The 26,936-nt window shown below is 36.0% G+C and overlaps 1 protein-coding gene across 12 annotated transcripts in view; it reads left to right on the forward strand.

The window, feature by feature from the left end:
• Positions 1 to 26,936, forward strand: part of FBXW7 (F-box and WD repeat domain containing 7) — a 166,584-nt gene that overhangs the window by 134,039 nt on the left and 5,609 nt on the right. For 10 of the 12 annotated variants that reach the window (XM_037058398.1, XM_037058399.1, XM_037058400.1 and 7 more), the window contains 7 exons: positions 5,058 to 5,140; positions 8,134 to 8,275; positions 16,638 to 16,772; positions 22,097 to 22,220; positions 23,934 to 24,070; positions 24,999 to 25,112; positions 26,247 to 26,428. In XM_037058398.1, coding sequence (XP_036914293.1) covers positions 5,058 to 5,140; positions 8,134 to 8,275; positions 16,638 to 16,772; positions 22,097 to 22,220; positions 23,934 to 24,070; positions 24,999 to 25,112; positions 26,247 to 26,428 — 917 coding nt within the window. Of the gene's footprint in view, positions 1 to 2,259; positions 2,656 to 5,057; positions 5,141 to 8,133; positions 8,276 to 16,637; positions 16,773 to 22,096; positions 22,221 to 23,933; positions 24,071 to 24,998; positions 25,113 to 26,246; positions 26,429 to 26,936 lie in introns of those variants that run through there. The other 2 variants (XM_037058401.1, XR_005068258.1) reach the window with 2 other exon arrangements.

Consider the following 26,936-nt stretch of genomic DNA (forward strand, 5'->3'; position numbering starts at 1 on the left):
TGACTAGCTTTGCTTGACAGATTGTTTTTTCGTGGTTCAGATTAACATTGTAAACAAGATATTAGGAAAATTATTGAAATACTTGGGAAAACAAAGCCTTCATGAGCACTTACAAACATATATTCTTACCTAAAGGATAAGCTAATAAAAAATCATTACCAAGTGAGAAGCCCATGCTTCTTATGGGAGTAGATGGGAGCCATGGGGTGGTCAAAAGTCTTCACTGTGTATATAGTTTATGTATCTTCTTGATTTTTGAAACTTGTAAATATTGTACCTATTTAAAAATAAAACATGAATAGCTATACCTACATATAACGTACATTTGAGGGGAACAGGTTTTCCTGTAAATTTATAGCCATGCATAGGAGCCATGTAACCCCAAGAACATAATTTGAATATACAAAATTAAGATATTTTTCTTTGTCTGAAACCCTAGGATATTTAGTGTCCCTGGTTTGGTAAAGTTGGTCTGTGTCTTTCACCAAGTAGAGTTAATTTTAAAGGGTGGTTCAAGCAGGAATAGGACATGATTTCAGTTGAAGTCAAGGTATGTAATGTGACTGATAGGCAGTCCATTTATTCTCTGACAAGCTAGGTGGGCACCACTAATTTTACAGGAAATTTCAGGTATTCATTTTACAATGAGTTTCTTCAGAGAGCCCCAAAGAGGGTGACAGGAAGTGGAGGATCACCTTTTTTTAAAGAAAATTCTGAGTTCACTGAGACTTCCAATAGAAGGATTTATGGGTCCATTCCTAACAGCTGGGTTTTATTTTTCTTAAAAGTAAGAGATTTCTTTTTAAGAGGAACTTTCCTTTGAAGTAAGCTAATTTTTTTATTAGAAAATTAACTTTTGGGGGGTATATGTGTGTATTGTGTCTGAAGATAAGAATTAATTTAAGAGCCAGGTAGGAGATTTTTTAAAAACAATAATAGACTTTGGAATATAATTTCCAGAAGAGGGCCTAAGATGTGCATCTTTATAAAATTTTAATTATTTCATTTATGTTTCAAAGTAAAAGACATTACACTGACTTAATATATTAGTTATAAAGGTAAACACATTTAGTTGTTACATTATGATACTACTTTATGCAGTGTTTGAAATCACTTCCTAACAAGTCATTTATTACCATAGCAGAGAATATTAAAATGTGATAAGTCTAAATAGTATTTCTTTTTTTTTTTTTGGAAGAATTTCTGAGTACTTAAATAACTACAGGCACACAGTTTACTTGTAATAAAGAATGTTAATGGGGAGGGTAGAAGTTAATTAACTAGACCCTTAATAATGGTTCTTTCTGGTCCAAGGAATCTCATAATTGCCTCCAAAGCTAGTTATGTAGCAAGTTGCAAGATGAAATATCTAAATTTGTGTAGTAGTCATCCTAAATAAAAGGTTGCCTTTAGGCAAACTTTGGTACCTTTATTACTATTTAAAAAGCCTTTCAATGGTAAGCAATACATATTGTGAGAATAATTTGGGGGATAGAAGTCCAGTGCTGTCTGTTCACTCAAGATTAAATTGCAGTAAGGGTAAGACTCTCCAATGTGCACAGTTTCTGCCCCCTTTGGAAAAATAGAACCTTTAGGGAAACTTTATATACTTAGTAGTAGTTTCATAATCTTATAGTTACTAAGAATTGATGAAATGTGTGGTAATTTTCTTGAAAACTATGTTTTAAATGAATGAAATGGAAAAGCACGGGGATATTTTCCTTAAATCTTAATATAAGAAATATACAGGTTGAAAAATAACTTAGCACATATTTTCTGCAAATGTTGTATGTTCTGAAATGATTAACTTGATTGTAAATTCCCCCAAAGAATGTTTAATTTCTCCCTTAGGGATTGCCGATTTTGCACCATCCAAATACTTGAAAAATCTGGTCAGTCCGTGCCAGGACTGCAATAGGATAAGTTAGTGAAAATAGCCTGCTTGGCTTCTGTTCGAAGGACCCGATGAAAATATATTCCGTTTTCAAAATGTCCCTGCAAGGACTTATTTGTGGAAATGATGCTTGCCCTTTCAAACTCTTCCAAAAGGCAGGTTTTACCCAAATGCGGGAATAACCCCCTGAAAGTTTGAGAGGGGAGAGGGGGCTGCGGTGTGGGGGTGGTCCCCTGTGCTGCCACCCCCTCCCCCGTTCAGTGCGTGGTGTGCTTACGGGTTCCCTGGAGCGGATCACCGTATAATTGATGTGCAGTCTGCATTGCTGAATCCTGGACTGCACCATTCTGTGTTCAAGGGAAGATGTAATCTGATCCCTCTGCTGCCGAGGGAGGAATCTGTTCAGTCAAGGCTTTGACAGGGCATAGTCTCCTCCAATAATCTTCGCGGCTCTCTCTCATTATTCCCTCGAGTTCTCCCCAGTCAGGCTGCATGTATGTATGTGTGTCCCGGGAAGCGGTTTGATACTGAGCTGCATTTCCCTGTACCGTGGAGTTTGGTTGCCGGTTCTGCTCCCTAATCTTCCTTTTCTGACGTGCCTGAGCATGTCCACATTAGAATCTGTGACATACCTGCCTGAAAAAGGGTTATATTGTCAGAGACTGCCAAGCAGCCGGACACACGGGGGCACGGACTCACTGAAGGGGAAAAACACAGAAAATATGGGTTTCTACGGCACACTAAAAATGATTTTTTACAAAGTAAGTAACCTGTTTTCTTCCTGTGTTGTATGATTGTGTGTGTGTGTGCGTGTGCCCGGGAAGGAAAATCTGTATCATCAGAGATGGCTGCAGTATCCTCTAATTTTGGTGGGTGGCTGGATGTCTGGTATTCTGTTTTATATCGTGAATGTAAGCAAATAAGGGGAAGACATAAGCCGTAAAAAAGCTTTAAATTTAAAAGAAAACGTATGCTGGAATCTGAGCATTTTTTTCACTACCAGTATATTCAGACTTTAGAAATGTGGCTCTGTTAAATGCTGACCTGGAAATACTCTGCCCTTAGTTGGCTTCCAGTGAAGCTTTTGCCTTTAATTTTCCTATACCTTATGTCTATATATTTTTCTTTTCTCTTTAGCTGGCTCTTTTAAAGCTCAGTATTGCTAGGATATTGGGGATTTATATTTAAAGAGATCCTATTTACTCTCTGCACCCCTTAAAATTGCAGAATTAATTTTTGGTTCTAAACTCAATATTTTAAGTAAACAATATAATGTTTAAAAGACTAGTGTGGTCATACGGAGCGTGCTTCATTTTATAAAATATTCTAAAGATAAGAATCCTTTCTCAGTGTTTCCCTTGATATGTAATTCAGGCATTTTTATTCATTGAAGGTTTTCTAGGATGGAAATAAAGTTTGCCTTCAGTGGCAAATGGCATTTGTACCAATGTATTTACAAGATACCAGGGAAGTTTTGAAAGCCGGTATTCCAGACTTAATTAGAATGAATAGCAAAGTTTTTCATAATCATTTTGAAAGTAAGAATCTGTGAAAGTTATTTTAAAAACCAGAATTTTTTAAAGGTCTGTACTGACTGACCTTCCTGATGGATACATTTGTGTATATGCGTGCGTGTCTGTAATTTATGTACATGCAAGCACGTGGCTACCTATGTATTCAATCTTTTATACTTATTTTTTATTTTTATTAAAATTATTTGGAGAAAGAAAGCAGTGGTCTTTTGGAGGAATCACATTAAAACAATGCAATAAGTACAGAAAGTTCTGAAGGGTTGAAATAGCCCTTCCATTTATTTCCAGTAGGTATTTCATGTACTAAGGTACACATTGTGAATGTGTGTGTGTGTGCCTTCCCCTCTAGCCCCAAGTAGTGTAAGGTCATACCTGTGTTTTGAAAGACTTTGTTCATGATGATAAGAACATAGTCTTTATTATTGAGTGTGGTTCAGAGATATTTTTACAGTCCTGTTGGTTCTCCTCAGTAGGTACAGTGTGGCATAATGTGTCATGATGTCCCCATGTGAGGCAATAGGCAATAAGGCTGCTATAAAGCAAGGGTTTTCACCTTTTTGTAGAAATGAGGATAGCTATACATCATCTGGGGTTTCCCACTGTGATTGTCAGTAACACAGTAACTAATTAGCAGACATACATCTGAGAGGGGTTGTTGAAATAGAAAAAGTTGAATCCTTCATATCTCATTTTCTGGTTTTATAATATATGTATAGTGCATTGACCTCGGTTAACTGATGGTGAAATACATATATTTCACTATCGGTGTTGATCAGTTGCAATTCTGAATATATTTGCAGTATTACATATAGAGAGCATAATGGAGTACTTTAAAGCTATAAATGTTGGATATACCTTGGAAAGATGGATAACTCATTCTTTTTAAGTCTTTTTGTGGTTGCTTTTCAAGTTAGAGTGTCTGTCCTGAGTATCTGTCACTGGAACTATATTCCATATAAATATCAGTTGATGGCTTTCCCCCCACCTTTATTATACCATCTCTAGATTTCTCTCTCATTGTGGACCTCCTTTTTCCCCCCACTATCCTCATTGCCCATATTCATTGCTCTATGCCTTATAATAACTTTTCAAGATCATTTTACTTGCATTATTTTCTTTTCCCTTTGTAATATGTGTTTTTCATTCAGTTATTGTTACTTCCGTTCTGAAATTTTGAATTTTGTTATTTATTTTATCTTTCTTAAAATATGATTTTAAAGGAAGGTGAAGATCAGTAAAAAAGGCATATTAAGTATTGTTCTTTTCTGTGTGAGTTAACGTGACATTTTCCCATATGTTGGTTCTTAAACTGGAAAATGTGAAAGATGTATTACTCTCAAGGAATATTTATGATGGATGTCAACTTTTAAATCCCCATATACTGTTCTCTGGATCAGACATTGGTGGGGGGGGGGGTGCAGCATTCACTTTTCCAGTCTTGTAAAGAGTAGAACAAAGTAGAATTAATAGAAGAAACTATGAAATATTTATTTTCTATATTATTTATGCCTAATATTGTAGGCATATGAAAATTTAAGATTTTTTTCAATATTACCAGTGATAATGTTAAAATTTGATAGTTGGACAGGTGATTTAAAAAAAATACATATCTTATTTGTTTTACCTTGTAGATGAAAAGAAAGTTGGACCATGGTTCTGAGGTCCGCTCTTTTTCTTTGGGAAAGAAACCATGCAAGGTCTCAGAATACACAAGGTAATACTAAGTATGATAATTGGTTCTCTCATAATTCTCATGCTTTTCTTTAAAGATTGGATTATTTGAAAATCAGTTCTTTCAGTTTATTCTCATAGAATTATGATGTCAGTAGTACTATTGACTGTTTAACATATTTTGAGATTACTGAATATTGGGAATTACCTCTTTTTAAATAAGGAGAAGAATGTCTGCCACCGTATCTTTATATTTTGTGACAAATATATTGAAGTAAGATTGAAGCAGAAGTTCTCTTGTCAACAAAATTTTTAAATGACAATTTTTAAGGAATTCTAAAAAGTAAATCCAAAAATACAAATATGAGCAAATGTATCTTGTTACTATAGCAACACCTGTTCTAGGGAGTGTATTTATATATATGCAAAATTGAAGATACATTTATTAGCAGTGAAATAAACCTCACGATCACTAACGAAACCATAGTTCATGAAATTACTGTGTTAGAAATCCCCTTTTATTTGCTTGGTAGGTCTTATGTTTTAACACATACATTTCTACACCAGTAGAATAGTTTCCATAACAACTAAATACAATTGTAGTCTTGTTTGCCGCACCATTCCATCATTTTTGGATTTTGCATCAGTATAAAACTTCCCACTCTCACGCTAATTAGGCTAATTTAAGGACAATATCTATTACCCAGCCAATTAAAAATGGCTTGGGTATCACTTGGAATGTGGTATTTTAAAATTTAAATGACAAAAGCATTTTAAGCACTTTTCTTGGTCTTTTTCCCTTTTTTGCGTAGTTGTCACTTCTTCAGATACCTGATTGAAAGTTAGCTAGAGACCATGAGAACTTCATGGTGGTGACAATCCTCTTTTCCTGAAATATTTTGATGTAGAATTATTTTTATTCTGTAAGATGCAGTAAAATTAATGTCGCTCAGATACAAGTTTTTGTGGTTGAACGTTGTTACAGATTGCATCTTTTTTTTTCAGGGAAAACAAATTATATTTTTATTTAATTCAGTTGTGAGAAACATTTCTTTCCAATTATACTTAATGGAATTTAGAAATTACGATAATTAGAATAGTTTTATATACAAAAAATGCAGGGATAATGCAGAAAAAAATAGAGCTACCCCTTAGTTATTCGGGAAATGCTTTTTGTGTTATTTTATGCCCCCTGACCCCCTCCTTCTTCCTTAACCCTTTGCCTATTGACAATGTCACTGTATTTTGGCACCTCCACTGGAGGGTGTGGAGTGTAACTATTCACTTCATTTTTGCTTTTTCCTTCTAGTATTGATAAAGTAGTTCTTGGATGAGAATGCTGAATGTTTAAAATGCTTATATATTTTGAAAATATATAAAGAGATTCAGTTAACCATATAATTTTGGGTCTTATATTAATATAACTGATACCAGGAGGAAGGTTTTTAATTTTTTAGTGTTAAGGCAGCTTATAAATATGAATGATGATTTTTTTTTACTACAGAACACATTTTAGTAAAATTTGTCTTTAGTTGCTCACTTTTTACATTGAGGAAGCACCTGAAAAGGTGAAAGTTTTATTTTTAGCCTTTTAACATGTAATGTTATTAAAAAGCCAAACAGGATACTCTGTCTTTTTTGGAGATACTATCAGGATAGGCTTGATATTTTTAAAATTTTTTGATAGATGTTCTAATAATAAGATGAAATTATTATTTTCCATTATTTTGATTAGAAAATCTAAGTTATAATCACCGTTTAAAAATTGTTCCACTCCAGAGAATGAAATAGAGCTTAGCTTAGAAATTTGATTGAGGAAAAAATAAGTTTAATTGCCGAATGTTAGAAATTGTCATGAATGTATAGTGGTAAAAGATTGAAAGGTGGCAGATAAGATTTTTGTGTAAAATCTGGTGATGGAGCTACATTTTTTAACAAAATAAGGAGATATGCTGGCTAGAAAAGAATTTGGGGAATTGTTTCATTAGTAATTTGTCAGAGCTTCATATTCACTATTAGAGTACAATTTGTATGTTCTTTAGATTTAAACACTCTATTATCATAGTTCAATAAATCGAAGATTATTTTACCAGCACAGCTAGTTAACTCAGTCTTTCTGCTCCTTTTTTTTAACTGTCTCTAAAATAAGAGATGTTTAGTATTTACCTTATAATTAATGTAATTACCAAAATCATTTATTGAAGTTAAAAAGTAAAGCTTAAGATATTAATAAGTTATAACTGTACTTTTTCTAATTAGTCATTTTTAGGAGAGTTGGACATTTTTGGAGATGGATCATCGAATTCTAACCCCTCATTTTATTAGTAATAGGACTGAATTTCAGGTTTTTAAAAAACTGTCTGAAAGTTTAAAGTATGAGCTAAAAGTATTCAGATGATCTCATTTAATTTTGCATGAGTATGTTTTCAACATTTAGCTGTTTTGAGTAAATCTATTTCTAATGAAGGTTTTTGCCTATCAAATATTGTCTAGACTAAGCTTTATAAATAAAAAACTGGAGAGAAATAGACAGATAATCTCAACAATGTAGACTACATCTGAGGCAAACTCAGGGAACAGTGTGACTAATGAAAGGTCCAACACAGTTGAACATGCTAGTTCTGCATATGAAATTTTTAAGCATTTATAAGTCTCACACCCCTTTTTATAAAGAAACTTTCAACTTTAACTATATCACTGAAGACCAGTCAAAAGACAAGTGGAACCTGTATTTTCTAAGGAAATATTTTAACATTATTTGTATGTATCAACAACTTGCAGTTTTGCCATAGAGATTCTGTCATTTGGTTGCAAGTAGCATTGCTGGGGTAATAACAGGTGGTTATGTAGGAGGAAGGAAACTTAGTCTAAGAATAGCAGAATACGTTTTGTGTATCCTTGTTCTCTGGGAATAAGCAAATAAAAATAATAATCTGATTGATGTTTGAAATATGCCAGATCATCATTCTTATAAAATTGGAGCCTGTTATTCTTAGTTTATATCTATCTTTGCTTTCACTCTTGTATTTTTTGTAGTACCACTGGGCTTGTACCATGTGCAGCAACACCAACAACGTTTGGAGATCTGAGAGCAGCCAATGGCCAAGGGCAACAACGTCGTCGGATTACATCTGTCCAACCACCTACAGGCCTCCAGGAATGGCTGAAAACGTTTCAGGTGACATGTCTGAACACAGTACTTGAAGTGACTCACTTAATTGCTGCAAAATAAATAAATAAAGGAGATTATTCGGCCATGAAAAGGAATTGTTACATGCTATACCTTGGATGAACCTTGAAAACATTGTGCTAAGTGAAAGGAACCAGACACAGAAGGCCATATATTGTATGATTGTCTTCCAGAACAGGCAAATCCACAGAGACAGAAAGTGGATTAAGTGATTGCTAGGCTGTGTTGGAGGGGAGGTTGAGATGAGCTGCCAGCTGGTATGGGGTTTCTTTTGGGGTGGTGGGTGCTCTGGAGTTGGGTAGTGGTGGTGGTTACAGAGCAAGATGGCTATGCTGGAAACCACTGAAGTGTACGTTTAAAGTGGTGAGATTTATGTGATGTGAAGTGTATCTCAAATTAAAAATGCTATTAAAAATTTGGGAGCTCATTTTAATTTTTAAGTGTATTAATCAGGAGAGTCCAATGCTTATTTTATGGAGGTGTGCATTTGCATTTCTTTTATGCTTTTTAGGGAATAAGACCTTTCTTCTTTATGTTTGGGTTTCGGGGTTGCTAAATGTATTTCTGTTCGAAACTGCATTGCTTGGAAGTAAGCATTTAGGAGGAATAATGTTAAAAACTCCACTACTTAGTCATTGGCAGTGACCTGCCTGCCGCTGTAACTTTATCTAGGAGCCTCCGAGGGTTGATGCAGCTTCTTTGCAGAATGCTCTGCTTGTGTGTGGCTTATTGTGCTCAAATTCTGATTATTTTAGTAGCATTTAAATTCCGCAAAAGTTTGTCAGGATAACTAGCTACAACCAGACCTTGAAAACTATTACTTTTATAACTCCTGATAGTTATATTAAATTGATTTCTCTCTTCCTCGGAGAGATAGTGCATATAAATCACATTTTTGGCAAAATAGTTGGCATGAATTAAATGCTCTCTTAATTATTCTTTGTAAATATAAATAATATAAATTGTGTGAAGTGAAGCTACCTGTGATATTAACCACCATTCTAATGTAAAAGGAATGTGTTTTCTCCTTGCTGCTTGATTGGCGTATTTTATGAATTTGGAAGGGAAAAAAAGACGCTTTATGTTCGACTTCAGACACTGCTGGCCCGCAGTGGGTGGAGGCGGTGTGGGGGGCCTCCCACCACAGAACTGTCCAGCCGAAAGCGTCAGTCATTCTGGGGCTGAGAGTCCATGGTTAGAGGAATGAAAAATGTGTTTTACTGTTTTTATAGTATTTCTTATGAACCACTAAAATTACAAAGAATTATGATTTATTTTCACTGTCATAGTCGTTTAGTGATTAAACTTACCTTGCCCCAATGATTAGTCTCTCCCCTCCTCCCGGGTTCATGATTTTTTTAAAAAATTTAATTTTTACCCTATACATGCCTCAGAGTCTAAAATGTTTTGTTGTGTTGTTTTCAAAAGAAAGTTATTTATCAGTAAGAGGTGAAAATAGATCAGACATTAGCATAATATTAAAGAAACACTTTAAAGATTTTTACCATCTTTGACTAAGCCAAGGAAACAGGAATATGGGTGTGTGTTGTCTGTCATACCCGCACGGGCCTGTGGGGTGAGCAGCGCCGCACTTGAGAGTGGTACAGACACTGACTTCATCTCATTTTTATAACAAAGTACCAGCATGATCGGAAATTGCACTCTTACTGATAGTTTTATCATCGTTGTAGACAGCCTCCAAAACATTTACATGACATGAAAAGCTTCCTTTCTTAAGAGAGGGTAGTCCAGAGCGAGATTTCAAATGGGTATGGATCCATTTTTTCCAATGTTCCAAAATATTCTTTGCTAGCCATTTAGTTTTTTTCCCCAATTTTTAAAGGAGCATTCTCAAATACTGACCTATATAGGAGAGGGCATTTGTGCATTATTTTGCAGCGAGGGTGTTTCAGGGAGTCCTTTGTTCAGTGTTCGCTTGTTTAGGTAGATCATGCTTTTCTCAGTGAAATGTCCACGCTGCCACATACTGTGTGTCATCAGATCTGAGACACAGTAGATTGTTAGATGCATCACAACTTCAGAAATGCTAATACTCTTTTTTAAAAGCTTATTTCTTCGGATTAGTGAGATTCAGTAAACTGAAGAATAATAGAGTAGCTTTTGTTCAGTAAAATGCCCATTTGATTGCTTTCCATATGAGAGGTAGATGAAGAAAACTTGTTCTTCGTTGATAGGAATAACCTGTAAAATTGTCCTTGTGTGTTATAGTACTGTTTTGTTTTTTTCCCCCAGATATTCTGTAGCAAAGAAATGGACTAGCAACAAAAGGTCAAATGAGGCAGGTAGATCAGGACCTTAATTCTTTGAGTCTCGTGTCTGTCTCTGACACACCCAGGGCCTGTGGCTGTTCGCTGCCCTTTATCTTCAGGGCTGGTGAGAAACGAATTGCTTGCCTACAGGCTTGCAATGCTTTAACGCTCAGCTCGCAGAGAGATGCAGTTCTGCAGTAAGGTGGGAGTCATGAGTTGACATGTTGGATAGTTGAGGGGTAATTAAGCTGGCATGATTTCTGCAGATATGCTGCAGGGGCATTTAACTGCGACTTTTCTGTCGCATAACAAGCAAAATGGGAGAGTTTGTCCGCTCACTGTTTTGCTATCGCTCCTGAGGCAGTGATACATACAGCCTTGTTTTGGTCCAGTTCCATCTACTCTGACAAAGTACTCTGTACTCAATTTATAAATTGATGAGAACAAATGACACACCATTTTGGATAAGGGGAAATTGAAACAGAATGCCACTGCAAAATAGAAGTCCAAATAAAAAACAAAACAAAAATGCCCAGAAATTTTGTACTGTTTTAATTTTCAGTTGCCACTAATTCTGCCTGTTTTGGCAGCCAGGTTGACGCTTTAGATTTAGAACGTTAATTTGGGGGAAGATAATTTTTTTTGTTGTTGATGATGTTATTTGGGTGTTAATGTTGGTTTTTGAAAATTTTAGCCCAGGTAAAGGCACCAATAACATTGATATGCTCTTATGTTCAAATGTATATTCAGAGGCAGCTGAATAATTTAGATTGGGTAGAGACACCAATACCATTAGCATTCTCTTACGTTGACATTATAGTCAGAGGCATCCTGATACAATGGGAAGCATGTATGAGTTAGAAGGAACACTCTTAGTACAAATTCTGGTTTTGTCTCTTAATAGCTGAGTCATTTTGTTGATATTATGTAACAACTCGTGCCTTTATTACCATCCTCTGTAAAATAGATATAACACTAAAAAGTTGTCAAAAAGGAGGAAACATGTAAGTGTGCTTAAAGCTATACTTGGAAATATAGTGGAGACTCAGTAAATATTAGTTTTCTCTCTTGGTCAAGAAAATAGCCTTTGCGAACTTCATTTTCTTACATCTAAAACGGGGTTATTATACTGATGCCATTAGCTTCACATTATTAGCATTATTTTAATCAAAGCATATTTGCATTGCATTAAAACTATATATGTACATTGAAGATGCCTGCTATGTAGAAAATACTGTTTAAAATTACAAAGTAGAAAATACTTCTGTGTTTTTTAACTAAGAGTGGATGGAGTAAAAATTACTTTATTGAAGGATTTGATCAAGTTTCCTGGTAATATTTAGAAGTAAGTTTTCTGATTTATTTAGATCTTTTTTATTTGACAGTCAACGAAATATTAAAGCAGGAAATGAATTCAGTATTGCTTTTCAATTGTATTTGAAACAGTATGATCGAAACCTTGTTGTATGAGAAAGAGTTGAAGAAAGTCATGGATTTGGCCAGAGAAGACTAAGGAAAAATGCCATGTCTAACGTTTGGAAAAATTTCATATAAAAATATGATCAGGCTGATTCTTAATTTTCTCCAAAAACAAAACCTGGATCTTATTTTTTGAGTCAGATTTTCATGTGAGTTGAAGTTAGCCATCAGAACTGGCCTGCAGTAGAATGGGAGGTAGTAAGTACCCTACTGCTAGAACCATTGAAACAGAGCGAGTAACCACCTGCTGGAGGTACTAGAGAAGTGAGGTCTCTAGTGCTGTCTGAAGGTGTAAAATACTCGTATATATCTGATTGGGACAGTAAGGATCATCCAGGTGTCATTAGTCAGTTTCACTGCTGGTGTGTGAATCTCCTGCATCAGTCCTGGATGAGTCGTTCATTTGAAATACAAAGTGCCCTCAGCCTCACCTTGACCACCTAATCATGTTCTTTCATGGTGGGTTGTAGGACTGTGCTTCTTGCATTCCTCAGCCAGCATTTGGGAACCACTGGTCTGGCCGAAGCCCCTCATTATGCAGGTGGGGTCTCTGCGACTCCGGCTAATGAAGGGACTTCCGAGTGGTTCCACAGAGAGTTTGCTGGTGAAGCCCCGGCCCCTGATTACAGTTCAGTGGTCCTTCTCTCCTTCTCGACCACCTATGTCCTCCAATTCCCCGAAATAAGATACCACTTTTGGGGGGAGTTTTTAAGTCAACATTTGCAGTTTTGTCCACAAATTACATTTAGTGTCTGTAGATCCTTTCTGAATTTGAAATGTTTTTTCCTGTTCCCTTTAATATGGTCCCACATAATTTTACCATGAAAGACAGAAGGAAGATTTATTTCCTTTTTCAGGATAACTACTTCTCAGAACAGAAATGAAATAATATTATCAGAATTATCCAACACTTTCACAGATCAAGAAACAGAGGCTGTAGAGGCTAAGTTGTAACCTAATTAGTGGCAGTATCTCTTCCCAAAAGGTGAATTTTCTGATCCCCAGTTCAGTGATCTTTCCACTGTTCCTCCCTGAAGGTTGGTGTGGGTTGTTACTACTTTGTTTTAATATAGGTAAGATTGCAAGGTTTTTCAGTTCATACATTTTTCTCCTTGCTGCTAAACCATGTATGTGTACAGAATTTGCATATAGTTTTGGAACCAGACTGAGGAAGCAAGGTCTGGTGACCCCATCAAATATAAAGGATGGAAACACTCCAGTGAGAGTTTTAAGATAGTGTTGGTGCAGTATTTCTTGACTCTTTGGGGACTCACGCATAGATTCAGCAAATGTTTATTGAGCATCTGTTAGGTGCTAGGCCCCACTTTGGATCTGAGCTACAATAGTTAACAAAATAGAACCCCCCACCACTGCCCAAGGAAGGATTTTGCAGGACTAGTGAGTTCTCTAGTCAGAGGATGGGGTGCAGGGGTTGGAACTGGTTTGCAGTTTTAAAAGTTGGCCCAGAGAAGGACATAGGGAAGCAAGCCATGTGGGTATCTGGGAACGGCAGGTGAAGAGGCTCTGACACAGCATGCGCCTGGTGTGTTTGAGACACGGGGGAAGTGTCTATGACTGCAGCAGAGCAAACATGAGGGAAAGGAACGGGAAATTACAGCCTTGTCGGCTAACCTAAATAAAGACTTAGGTTTTTAACTCTGAGTGATGTGGGTCTGGAGGGTTTCAGGCAGAAGAGTAGCTTTTAGCAGCATCATTGTGGAGAATAGAATAAGTAGGGCAAAGGTGGGAAGCTGGGAGGCCAGGTAAGAAAGAGGTTTTAGGAATAATCCAGGTGAGAGGTAATAGCTTAGACGACTGTGATAATAGCAAGATTCTGGATATATTTTGAAGTATGAGGCCTTCAAATTCATTGATGGATCAGAACCATCTACCAGTGAGAGTGAGCGAGCAAGGGATGAGATTGCTCCAGAGGTTTTGGCCTGAGCAACCACGAGAGTTAGTTACATTTTATCGAAGTAGGAAGGCTTGCGGACATTCATATTTGAAGAGAAAGATCATGGACACGTTAGGTTTCTGTCACATATCCAGGAATACCTGTTGAGTGAGCGATGGTTCATACAGGTCTGGAGTTTCGGGAGGAAATCCTGGCCAGAGAGAGGAGCATGGCCTGTGGTCCAGACTGTTGCTGCAACCATCCAGCATATGTGAATTTAAGCAGTTAGACTCTTGAATACGTCTGGTCCTTGGAAACAGTCTCATTTACTGTGTAATTTGTAGCTTACACTGCTAATCTTTATTGGGTTTATTTTTCAGTAAAATGTCACAAAGTGACATCTGCCAAATGTATGCATAATTTAAATGCGATATAATTTTAATTTTATTTGACTTGTTAAGTGTTATTTAACACAAAATAAAAATATAGTTTAAAGTTTTAGAAACAATTTGCTATACAGGACTAATTTTTGTCTTGGTTTTGCCTTAAAGTATGTAGAAATTTCCAATACTGTTTCTAACATTTACCTGAGATCCAAATTAGTTATTTATATTCTATTCTGCCTTTTTTCATTCTATATTCCATCTCCTAAAATGCTTGATAAAAGGTATTTTTCCATATTTTAACAGTTATATACTGTGTGTTAATAGCACTTTTCCTTTTTAAAAATAAGTAATAATGAAAAAATAAAGCATCATGTATATCCCTTTAGAGGTGTTCATAGTAGCTATAAATATAGTTAAAATATATAGTATATAAAGTAGTGATACATTGAAATACATCTGTCTTTTTACTATAGAGGATTGCATAGGGCATTTTTATTTTTTATATCAAAATTTAACCATAAGCCTTCTAAAAATATTTCAAAGTGGGTATTACTATATGTGAAGGAGATTAAGACATTTGTAATAAAATTACTCAGTTATTAAGTGATTTAATTAAAGCTGCATTTTAATGAAGTCAGCAAGCATAGTTATCCTTTACCCAAATGGGTATCTCCTTATACTAGTGCCCACACACATTTATAATGTAGACAGAGGAACAACCTATTATAAAAAGCCACATCAAATCTGTGAGGAACATAAATCAATGAATCAGAGCTTACAGTGTTGATACTGATTGGTCAGACATGAGCGGACACTGGTCATTGTAGATTTTGTCACAGGTCAGTTTTGAGCCAGGATTTGAATCTGTGTGAGGGAAGCTGAACAAAATAATCAGACTTCAAACTAATTACTTTTAATTGGTCGTGTGTGTGCATATACACATATGTGGGTATTTTAGTTTTATGTGTGAATCCTCTCAGCCTAACCAAAAAGGCTACAAGGCGAGTAATCAAGGACAGCGGTCTGGGTGTGTGTGTAGGTGTAAAGGGGAAGGACACAACTACTAGATAGAACCTGCCTTTGCTCAGATTTGTTGATAAAATGGGGGTGTTTCTCAGGTTTTTGTGACGGTTAAATGAGATGATGTTTGTGACAGGTACTCTGGAGGTACTGCTGAATGTTTGATAGAATTACTTCATCAGAGGAAAGACATGAAGTTTATTGAAGAGTCTACATAAGGACTTTTCAAAATAAAAGTGTTCCAAATAGGCTTCCTTTGTCATCATTATATCTCAGTTTTCAGTTATTATTTTGTGTATTACAAAGTCCAGGTTCCTGATCTGAGCAAGAAATGGAGCTAAAATCCAGATCGTTCCAGCTCCAACCCCACCCCCACCCCCCACTGTTCTCTCTTCACCCACTTCCAACATGCACATCATGATGCACAAAGGTGCTTAGTCAGCCTCCCCAAGGGTAGCCTTTCCCCGAGGAATTCCAAGGTTATTTAAGTGTTTTGCATGATCATTGTAAGGGGAAATTCTAACATTTAAAAATTTTCACGTGCTTTTTAGTTTTTCCTTTTAAGAGTAATGGCTTTTCTGTGCAGATTTTTGAAAATTGTTTAAGAAAAAACAAATTTTAAAATAATTCCCAAGTATAGTTTAAAGGAACTCATATTTTTGAAGTGTAATTATATGTTTTTGGTTTTCATAATGTACTAAGTTTATTTCTTACCCTCTTTTAGTCTTTGTTCATATATAATTTTAGTGTTAAGTCAGCTACTGTTTTCTATTTTTTAATACAAAATTATTTCACACAACAAATCAAAGTGGTTTTTTTTTTTTAATTTGTGGAAGACACTTGCTAAATGTGCGGGGTATTTTCCAGTTCCTAATTATTCTCTAAATGATGCTGCCAGTCTCCTCGGGTGAATGCGTCATTAAAACCATCAAGTTTCATGGTACCCACTTGAAAGAATGTAGAGAAAGAAATTTATCAAAATTCTTTACTTATAAGTAACTCAAATGGATATTTCTGAATAAAATTTTGGTTTCTAAGCCACTATCTTAGTGGTAGATGAATGTATAACAGTGACAGAAATGTAATGCAAAAATGTTTTCCCATCAAAATTACGAGTTTTTTAAAGCTTTTATAAGATAAAGGTAGCTAGTAAGTTTGATGAGACTAAATGATTATCACTTCATTGCCTTCTGGAGAAAATATCAGTATAAGTTCCTTTTTATGTTTTGTGTAAATGTGGATTTTTCTTTAATTTGAGGCATCTCTGAAAATAATAAAATTTTCTCATTCCTCTTTGATAGAGCTGGAGTGGACCAGAGAAATTGCTTGCTTTAGATGAACTTATTGATAGTTGCGAACCAACCCAAGTAAAACATATGATGCAAGTGATAGAACCTCAGTTTCAACGAGACTTTATTTCATTGCTCCCTAAAGAGGTAAGGATAAGCAATTATATTCTTCATTTTCTGCTACTTGAGGACATAATTCAATAGCTACCACCATTAAACACTGTGATCATGCCCCTGGCTGGTGAGGCTCATGGATTGAGTGCTGGCCTGTGAACCAAAGGGTAGCCAGTTCAATTCCCAGTCAGGGCACATGCCTGGGTTGCAGGCCAGGTTTCCAGTAGGGGCGCTCTAGAGGCAACCACACATTAATGTTTCTCTCCCTTTCTTTCTCCCTCCCTACCCCTCTCTGAAAATAAATAAAGTCTTTTAAAAAGAACAACACTGTCATCCTAACTATGCTATTCACTATTGCCAGTTTACCACTTGTAATTAGTGCTAAAAAAGTCTGTAAATAATAACTTGCCATGACTTAATATAATTTTGAGATTAAAGTATACTTATGAGCTGAGTGCCTTCTTTCTACCACTGGAACGAGTCACATGTGGGAGTAAGCTATTGAGTCTCATTAATTTGTTTCTTTACCAAGATTTTTTCCCAGGTTTTTTGAAAAGCAACCTTTAGTTGTCTTAGTATCTTCATTAGATTTTTTTTAATTCTTTTTTTAAAATAATTTTATTTATTTATTAGAGGGGAAGGGAAAGACAGGAGAGAAATATCAATGTATGGTTGCCTCTCATGTGTCCCCTGCTGGGAACTGGCCTGCAACCCAGGCATGTGCCCTGACTGGGAATCGAACCGCGATTGTCTAGTTCACAGGCCCGTGCTCAATCCACTGAGCTACACCAGCCAGGGCAAGATTTTTTTTTTGTAATTCTGATTTTATTAAAACAGCAAATTTTTTTGGTTACTTATCCTAAGTCACTTCAAAGCTAGTAGTTTTATGATTCTATTGAATTGTAGTTCTCTGTTACTTACATTGTATAATTTTTATATTTTGAAATATATGAATTTCACATATGTCTTTTTCTACTAATCAATCCCGTTTTACACACATATGCACAAACACACACACAATTACAGATTTCCTATGCCAGCTGCATTTTTAAAACATTTCTTTTAGAATTATTTATGCCCATTTGTTTTTAGATCTTTATGTAAGCTGACACTATTTTTTAACTATAGGTTGATTATGATCATGAGTATTCTTGACTGTATAAATGAGCATAGTTTAGTTGTAATTTTCCACTGATGTTACAGGCTACAATAGTCTCATTTTTTCATCAAAGAGGAATAGTATAACATTAAATAATGGGGAGAGAATTGAGTGCGGAAGTGGGTGGGCGGGGCAGGGAGAGTAATGGGGGAACATGGGGACAAATGTAATTGAACCGCAGTAAAAATTTTTAAATAGTATCACATTGAATAATCAGTGTCACCATATTTTCACAAAGTACGCGTGTGCCACTGTTCCATGTCAGCTAAGCAGGCAATAGAAAATGGTAACGCACTGTTGCAAATGATTCTGAAACTTCCAGTTTGAAGAAAAACTCCAGTTGGGAGTCAGTGTTTTCAGATAACCATTCTAAATATCCTAAAGGTATTTGAGATAGTCCCAATAATAATTTCAGATTGGATATAAATTCAAATAATTTTATTGTGTTTAATTTATGAAACTAAGCATAATTTCAGGAAAAAGGCAAGGTAAAAAAAACACCCTATTTCTGAAATGTTTCTTCTTTGGAGTGATTTTTTTTTTTAATGACATTGTCCCAGAAAATAACTTTCATTCTTGCTGGCTCATTCTATAAAACTTCATCCTTTGAATAGATTTGACTTAATGAAAGAGACATAAGCTCTTTTTGCCTCTAGAAGGATGTTAATTACAGGAAACACTTTTTTGTAAGTATTTGACCAAAAGTGAATTTGTTCACTTTTGATATATTCTTCATAGTTTCCCTTGATATCTTTCTTATTTTAGAAGGTAGTATTTTTATTAAAAGGTACACTTTCTCCTCATCTAGTTTGCCCCCTTATCTCTGAGAATGATGAGTTTTTGTTTTATCTTTGTATTTTCACTTCTTAACACACAAAATTATGGTTTAAAATAAGAAGAATGTGAAAGTATTTTTAAGAGTCTAAGAATTAAGCGCAAATGAAAAATTTTTTGGACTGCTTTGTTTTTTTCCAAGATTGCTGAGGAAAAAGAAGTAAAGTTAGAAAGGAAAATGAGAGTGAGCCCTGACTTAGGATATTATCTCAGAATCTCTGTTTTCCTTTTTTTCTCCAACCACTAGAAATTTTTTTCCTACTTTGAAAGATGCTTTATTTTACATGTAGAGAAATAATGGTTTAGCTCTAAGTCCTTAAGGAAGTGAACATTGTCTCATTGGAGGCTAAGCTCTTTAAAACATTCCCTTCGTGTCAGGGAATGGACACATAATAATTTTGTATAATTCTTTCCAATAGATTTCAAAGCTTTTTACCAACATTTACTTATTAATCTCGAAACCCTTGCCAAAAATCTCACTAGTCTCATTGGGAGGCCTCTGATAGATAGCATTTTCCTTTTTTTTTTTAATACCAAGAAAAAAGCATAGTGATACAGTAGATGACTTAAAACAAAATCTAAATTCTTAACATAGGATCAGCCACCATTTTCTTATTATTCTTTCACTAATTTAATCCACTGAAATATAGCAATTTTGGAAAAGCATTAGCTACTTTTAAGTATAATATGGTGATATTTTATATAGGTTATAGAGAGGAACAAAAAATAGCAACTCTCATTGAAATTAAAATTTTGCACAAGGAAAAGGTAATTATCTGAAATAGATATTCAATTTAAGAGCTTCTGTCTGGCAAAAGTGGTCCTTAGAAAGAATTACTAATCTAGGTTTTATCTTTAAGATAAATGAATAGAAAACTGCATTAGCTAGATCATTTGACTTGGCTATGAGAACTTTATAACCCCCTACTGTGTAGAGATGTAGTTTGGGACAATGCCCATCCTCTACCCCCTGTAAGAAACCCCACGTAACAAAGCCTTGCTTGCTTTGAGGAACTCGTATACTTCCCCATAACACACACTAAGAATTGAGTAATTGCTGTTCCCCTTTTGCTTGGCAATTTAATGTTAAAACCATGTAAAATATTGTTGCCAGCCTATTTGTGTTCTACTTTTCCCTGAGTTAAACTTTCTTTTCTGATTTATTTTTTTCTGGTTCTGATTTTTTTAAATGCATATTTTCCTATTTCACTGTGTGTATTTTCTATAATACCTAGATGTCTTCATGGAACTGGCTAGGTATAAACAGACAAACATTTACTTATAAGGAAGTTCATGGTTGAATTCCTTTGCTATGTTAAAGGAAAAGTGTGCCGGTTCAGCTTGTTTAGTGCCTGAATGTTTCTTCACGTTTCTCTGTAATGCATGAAGACATGGAACTTGATTATCTTTTACTCACCAGTAACAAAGGACATTTACCTCTTGACTTCAGGATATATTTCAAATCTAAACTGCTCTGGATTTTTTTTCATAGCCTTTAAAATCCATTCTGTAAGTTACCTGATCTATACTTCAGCTAGATAACTAAAGCAAAGAATAGACTTTTTTCCTAAAGATTTTATTTATTTATTTTTAGAGAGAAGGGAAGGGGAGGAGAAAGAGAGGGAGAGAAACATCAGTGTGTGGTTGCCTCTAGAGTGCCTCCACTGGGGATCCGGCCTGGAACCCAGGCATGTGCCCTGACTGGGAATCGAACTGGTGACTCTTTGGTTCCCAGCCCGCTCTCAATCCACTGAGCTACACCAGCCAGGGCAAAGGATAGACTTTTTCATATGGCCATTCTAAATATCTTGAACATAAAATAGTATCTCTTCCACAGATACAATTTTGTGCTTAATAATTTCTGTGATATATATAAATTTCACATGGAAGATTAATAATATGATGATATTGTATTACATTACTGTTACACTGACTATAAGCAAACTTTCCCAGCCTTTGATTTGGTCGTAATTTCAAAATTAAGTGGCTTATGAAATATCCATTTAAAATGACATTGTTGGGATACATTATTCAGTATGTACATTTGTATATGTGGATGTGTATATACACAAATACATACAGTGTTGAATTTGTTTGTGCCTTATTAGTTTAGTTGACTCAGATCTATATGTGGTACTGAGTGATCTTTCCTGACAGACCAAAAATAATTATCCCATGAAGTTTTCTGCTGTTAACGGTAGTATTAAATTGAATACTGACTAGTTGAAGTACTTTTTATATAGAATGTACTCAATAAATTTGTGATTAATGATGAATTCCATGTATACAAAGTCATTGGGAAAGCATAATTTATATCATGTAATTTTTAACTAGCATTAAAAAACAAATCATACTTTTATTCCTGTATAGGGTCCTTGGCCCTTTAAATGATAGTTTGTTTTAAATCCTTGTAATTTAATTTATATGAAAACTAAACTTTATTGCCCATTTCTTTTTTCTTCTTTTATTACTCTTAGATCATTTTTGTCTTAATGTAATAGAAATATCTATGTGATTTCTCTGGCTAATTGAATAAGCATATTCAGAAGCTTTCATTCCCTTTTTCTTCTGTTTCCATTTCCTTTATTTATTTGAATTGACTTTGCACAATGAAAATAAAATTGATGGTTTATAAGTATTGGAAACAAAATTTTAGAATCAACCCTATACCAAAGAGCTGCCTCCAATATATAACTATATCTGACCCATTATGAAAATCCCCTTTAGCAGTGTAAAGTAATTAGCATCCAATTACTTTTCTATGTCTATAGAGAGGTTTACTAATTGACCCTTTTTGTCATTTATGGTAAAGGGTGTAAATGTTTGAAAAACACTTTGATGTGATAAAGAACTAGTAACTCTATCTATCAGAAATGCTCTGAAATGATACCACACAGAATATCAAGAAACCTCATTTCTTACCTTATGTCCTCCTGCTTTGAATGAATTGATATTGGACTGAGGAAAAAGACAAAAGACAAAATTAAAACAACCAGTAAAGTAAAGTAAATCAGTAAATAGGTAGGTAAGTAGGTAGGCGGTGGGTGGGTGGGTAGATAAAATTCTTGAGTTGAGATGCCCAACCAAGGCCAGAGCAGAGCCGGGGAGGTTCGATGAGTATCCCTTAAAGAGCAGAGGAGTTAGCAGAGTAAGGCCCATAAAAACCAACTGAGTGTTTGGGTTTTTAAATCTGTATATATTTGTTAAGATCAAATATTAGAGGTAGTTACCTTTCATAACTCTAGAAATTAGTATGTGGAATTCTATTACATTTATCTGTAAGTACTTCGTCCATAGACAATAATTAACTTACTGTGTCTCTATATGTAAAAATATGGATATACTGTGCTGCTTCTTTTCGTAGCTGGCACTGTATGTGCTTTCATTCCTGGAACCCAAAGACCTGCTGCAAGCGGCTCAGACATGTCGCTACTGGAGAATTTTGGCTGAAGACAACCTTCTCTGGAGAGAGAAATGCAAAGAAGAGGGTAAGGACCGCATAGAGAAAATGTGTTTTGAAAAAGCAAAGTGCTTCTGAAAACAAACAGAAAAATAAAAATAAGTTTTACGTGCAAATAGAATAAACTGGTGGATAAACGAAAAAGAAAACTTTCCGCAGCCATTGGAGAATCAAGACTGAGTCCTCATGTGCATTCACCTACTTACATAAAATCCACACGCTACTCCACACATTCTAAGGGGCCGAACCTTGCAGCTAGTGCCTTTAATGAACACTATAACTAATAGCAAATGTATCTGATTTGTTTCTCAGGCTCTGGTAGAAGTAATACACAGTAAAAAGTAAAGATGAGGTTAGGATGGTTTAAAGGAAATTCAAAGCTATGTTAGCAATTAAATACTCAAATACAGGTATATCCTCATGCTAACTGTTACATTTAGTCTATAGTTTTGGACACGTCTTATGAACCTGATGTTCCTAAATGCTGAGGATATAGTAATAAACTCCCATTTTTCCTCCCATTGTGGAGCTTATGTTCAGGAAACCTGTAAAGAATTCCCTTTCTTAGTAGAGGAGTAGGTATCATCTATATTAATTTAAGAAAAGACTTCTTTCCCCCAGCAGTCATCTAGAAAAATAATATTTTTGAAAAAATATGTAAAAATGTGATTTGCCTCTGACAAGCAACATTGGTGAGAAAGAATTTTCGAGCACAAGACAGTTCCTCCAGCAGTTGTCCCCCCTCCTGGAGGTGGCCGTGCCAGGGGGGCTTGGAACTCAGTGGAGAAACTGCCTCTTCTCAAGTGTCTGTACATAAAGTGGATGAGTCATTCCTGCCTTAGCTTCTCTCACGGAACCATTATCTTAATGACTTTTTAAAAATAATGGTAACATTTACATACAATTTTAACCATTTTAAGAGTGCAGTTTAGTGGTATTGAGTACGTTCACATTGAGCCATCACTACCATCCATCTGCAGAACTTTTTCTCTGCCCTCGCTGAAACTCCTGCCCTTATGTCAGTAACTCCCTGTTCCTCCCCCTGGCAGCCCTCCTCCTACTTTCCGTCTCTGAGAATTGAACTACTCTAGGTGCCGTGTATAAGTGGAATCGTATGGTATTTGTCTTTTCGTGACAGGCTAGTGTTACTTAGCATGGTGCCTTCAAGGTCATCAGTGTGGTACCATGGGGTAGAATTTTTTTAAGGTTGAATAACATTCCCTTGTTATGTATTTGCCACATTTTCTTTTCCTGTTTATCCATCAGTGGACACTTGGGTTGCTTCTACTTTTTGGCTATTATAAATAACACTATTACGAACACGGTGTACAAATACTTGCTCAAGTCCCCCTTTTCATTTCTTCTGGGTATATGTCCCGAAGGGGAATGGCTGGATCATGTCGTGATTCTGTGTCCAGCATTTTTGAGGAGCCACAACACTATTTTCCATAGCCATGACAGCATTTCACACTCCCCCGAGCGTTGCATAATGGTTCTAATTTATGTACATCCTCAACAACATTTTATAGAATCATTCTGAGAAAAAAAGGAAGTGGTTACTATAAAAGAACACCATACACAACACAAACTTTACATCATTTTGTTTTGCAATAATAATGTTAGAAGTTAGACAGCGTCTCATTTTGGTGGTTTTCAGCATAGAGAAAAACGAGGTATATTATAAAATGTGTAATATTCATTTTGGTGACGGTAATCATACTCTCAAACTCTTTAAAACCAGGTATTGATGAACCATTGCACATCAAGAGGAGAAAAGTAATAAAACCAGGCTTTATACACAGTCCATGGAAAAGTGCTTATATCAGACAACATAGAATCGATACCAACTGGAGGCGAGGAGAACTCAAGTCTCCTAAGGTAACTGAGCATGCGCAGCGTGCTGGAAACCTGAATCTTGGTCAGTGGCTAGTGTGGTTCCCGCTTCTCAGCAGCCAGTGCAACTTGACACCTGTCTCCAGTAGAAAGAAAACAATATATTTTAGAATACCTGAAAACCTGATCGACAATACCCTTCCATTGCTACTTTTTCTAGTCTAACCACACATTGCCTTGAATAAAAGATGAGTTGATTCGAATGTACTTCTGTCTTATGTAAATGAGAATTTCTGAATATCTCGTTGAATTCTGTGTCATATACATTCTACCCTCGCATTTGCTTCTCCTCTGACCACAGAGCCCACATGTGATTTCCAAGGAGTGCCCATGTTTTGTTTTGTTTTGGTGGCTTTTGTGTGTATTCTTTTTATAAATGTAACTGTTACTCTGATTGTTTGTCTTACAGTATTTAAAATATTAAAGAAAATTCTGGACATTTTTAGATACAGTTTTATAATGGAAAAAGATCAATTTAGGGAGATACTGTTCTATTCCTGTGTATAATTATGACAGTTTTACTTTGTTACAAGTTTAAAAGTTGGTCATTATTATCGCTCTTGTCTTCCTAGTTAATAGGTGCTTTTGTTTTTGTGTCAAATTGTAAAACTTATGTGTGTACAGATAAAATAGATGACTATAAAATACATTTGTATTTGAACCATCTTAATGAGGTCTCAGTAAAGTTATAACAGTTGATGTGTCAAAGATAAATAATAGAACATGGAAACAGTAAAGTGTTTAATAGTTGACTCATCAGCCAGGAATGATGATGCTTTGTGTTTCACATGAACTTTAATTCTAGAAATAGACTACAGATTACCACCCCTATGTGTGGTGGCTTCATTTTTCTCTTCACCAGTATTTTCAGAAACCGTTTAAAACATTCCTAATCTGTCCCTCTACCCCGTAGGTGCTGAAGGGACATGATGACCACGTGATTACGTGCTTGCAGTTCTGTGGTAACCGAATAGTTAGTGGTTCCGATGACAACACTTTAAAGGTTTGGTCCGCAGTCACGGGCAAGGTAAGTTCGTGTCTTTCTGCACTTCCTAAGTCACTGTTTTGTGGAAGGAAAACGAGGATCTGTGTGACCCTATCCTATTCTGATAGCAGATTCTGATTTAGCTTCTTCTTGGCATGAAGATGACGTTTGTCATGATGGGGATGTCATTAGTTGCTTCTTTATTTAAGGAGTTTTTCCATCTCTGTGATGTAGCTATTAAGATTTTACAGATTTTGCTTCATCTTTTTCTTGTCTCATTTTCCCACCTTTTTAACCTAATCTAAATTTTATCTCCTTCCCTTTTAATCTTTTTGAAGAATATGATCTGAGGGGTATTTGTTTTTCCTTGTAAACTGCTTTGTTGATAACCTGCTTACAGTTTAGAAGTTACGTAAATCATGTTAATTCAGACTTATCTCGAGCCCTCTGATGTGGGAGTTAAGCAGACTGTTTACAGAGCAGTCCAAGCAGGCTGTCTCATGTGTTAGACCTCAGCTGTTCTCCAGCGAGCACCGACATACATATCTGTCCGCTGGAGAATATTTTCACGAACTGACTACCTGAAAAATAACGGAAGAAAGTGTGAGGACAGAATCTACCTCTTTTAAAATGTCTTACAGGGTGTCTGATCTTGGGCAGAAATCTTCTAAATATTCTAAGTTAGATGTTAACATTTTTTAAAGCAGCTTCATATTTCCATAGTAAGATCAGCTCTGGAGTGACTTCAGGGCTCTAGTGTGTGTCTTTACTTGTCTAGAAGTGCCTTCCCTAGATGAAATGTGGTATGTAGCCACACCCAACCCTGGCGGCATTCTTTGATGGAATCCACTCCCGGGGATGAAGCCAAGTTGCAGCGTTGGTATTATTTCATCAAAGGGGCCAGGCTGGAGCTTTCAGACTTCAATGATAAATGTTTACTTTCTCCGTGCTCGCTCCTCGGCCGTGTGCGCGTGTGTACTGTGTGATGCTCCCGAATCAGCACAGCAGTGAACGGTGATGGGGCCCTGTGGTAGTGACGGGAGAAATGATTTCCAATATGCCAGGCAGTCAAATCGAGTACCTACAACTTTACTTCAGATTTCAGTGAACTGCTGAAATGTTATTTAAAGCATCTTTCTTTCTACCCCAAAGTACTCATCTTCAGTGTTTTTCCAGTGTCTGAGGACGTTAGTGGGACACACAGGCGGAGTATGGTCATCGCAGATGAGAGACAACATCATCATCAGTGGATCTACGGATCGGACTCTCAAAGTGTGGAACGCGGAGACCGGAGAGTGCATACACACGCTGTATGGGCACACGTCCACGGTCCGCTGCATGCACCTCCATGAGAAGAGGTGAGGGGGGGCCCCAGGGCTTGGAATTCCCCGTCTGTCCCTTGTGAATTCGGGGCCTTTGGTGTAGAGTTCAATTCATACAGTACTTAAACTGTGGGTAATGAAGAGAGAGTGATAATGTGCTCTTGAATTAGACTTTAATTATTAGATTACGGATGTTTCCGTGCTAGGAAAGCAATAGTGTATTGGCTTAAAATTGGGAGTTATCTTTAAATTTCCCTCCTCGTTTAGTAGTGCTGTTGGCTTCCTCCTTGAAACTCTCTTCTCTCTAATCTTGAATAGCATCTTATTTTATTGTTCTGCATCTTAAGGACTCATCATTTCAAAAACAGGTTTTTTTCCTTTTCTCTTTTGCTACTCATGTTCCTGCTGATGGGACAAATTCAGCCATTTGGGCCTCATCTCCAGGTCTTTGAGATGATGCCCCCGCTCGGTCACGTCCCCTGTATCTGGGCAGAAGCTGAGGCCTGTGGCGTTTAACTTGCCCTCTTATTCCCGGTCACCTGAA

The sequence above is a fragment of the Sturnira hondurensis genome, unplaced genomic scaffold (genome assembly GCF_014824575.4).
Source record: "Sturnira hondurensis isolate 20B ecotype Veracruz unplaced genomic scaffold, ASM1482457v3 Scaffold0010128, whole genome shotgun sequence".
NCBI classification, from domain to species: domain Eukaryota; kingdom Metazoa; phylum Chordata; class Mammalia; order Chiroptera; family Phyllostomidae; genus Sturnira; species Sturnira hondurensis.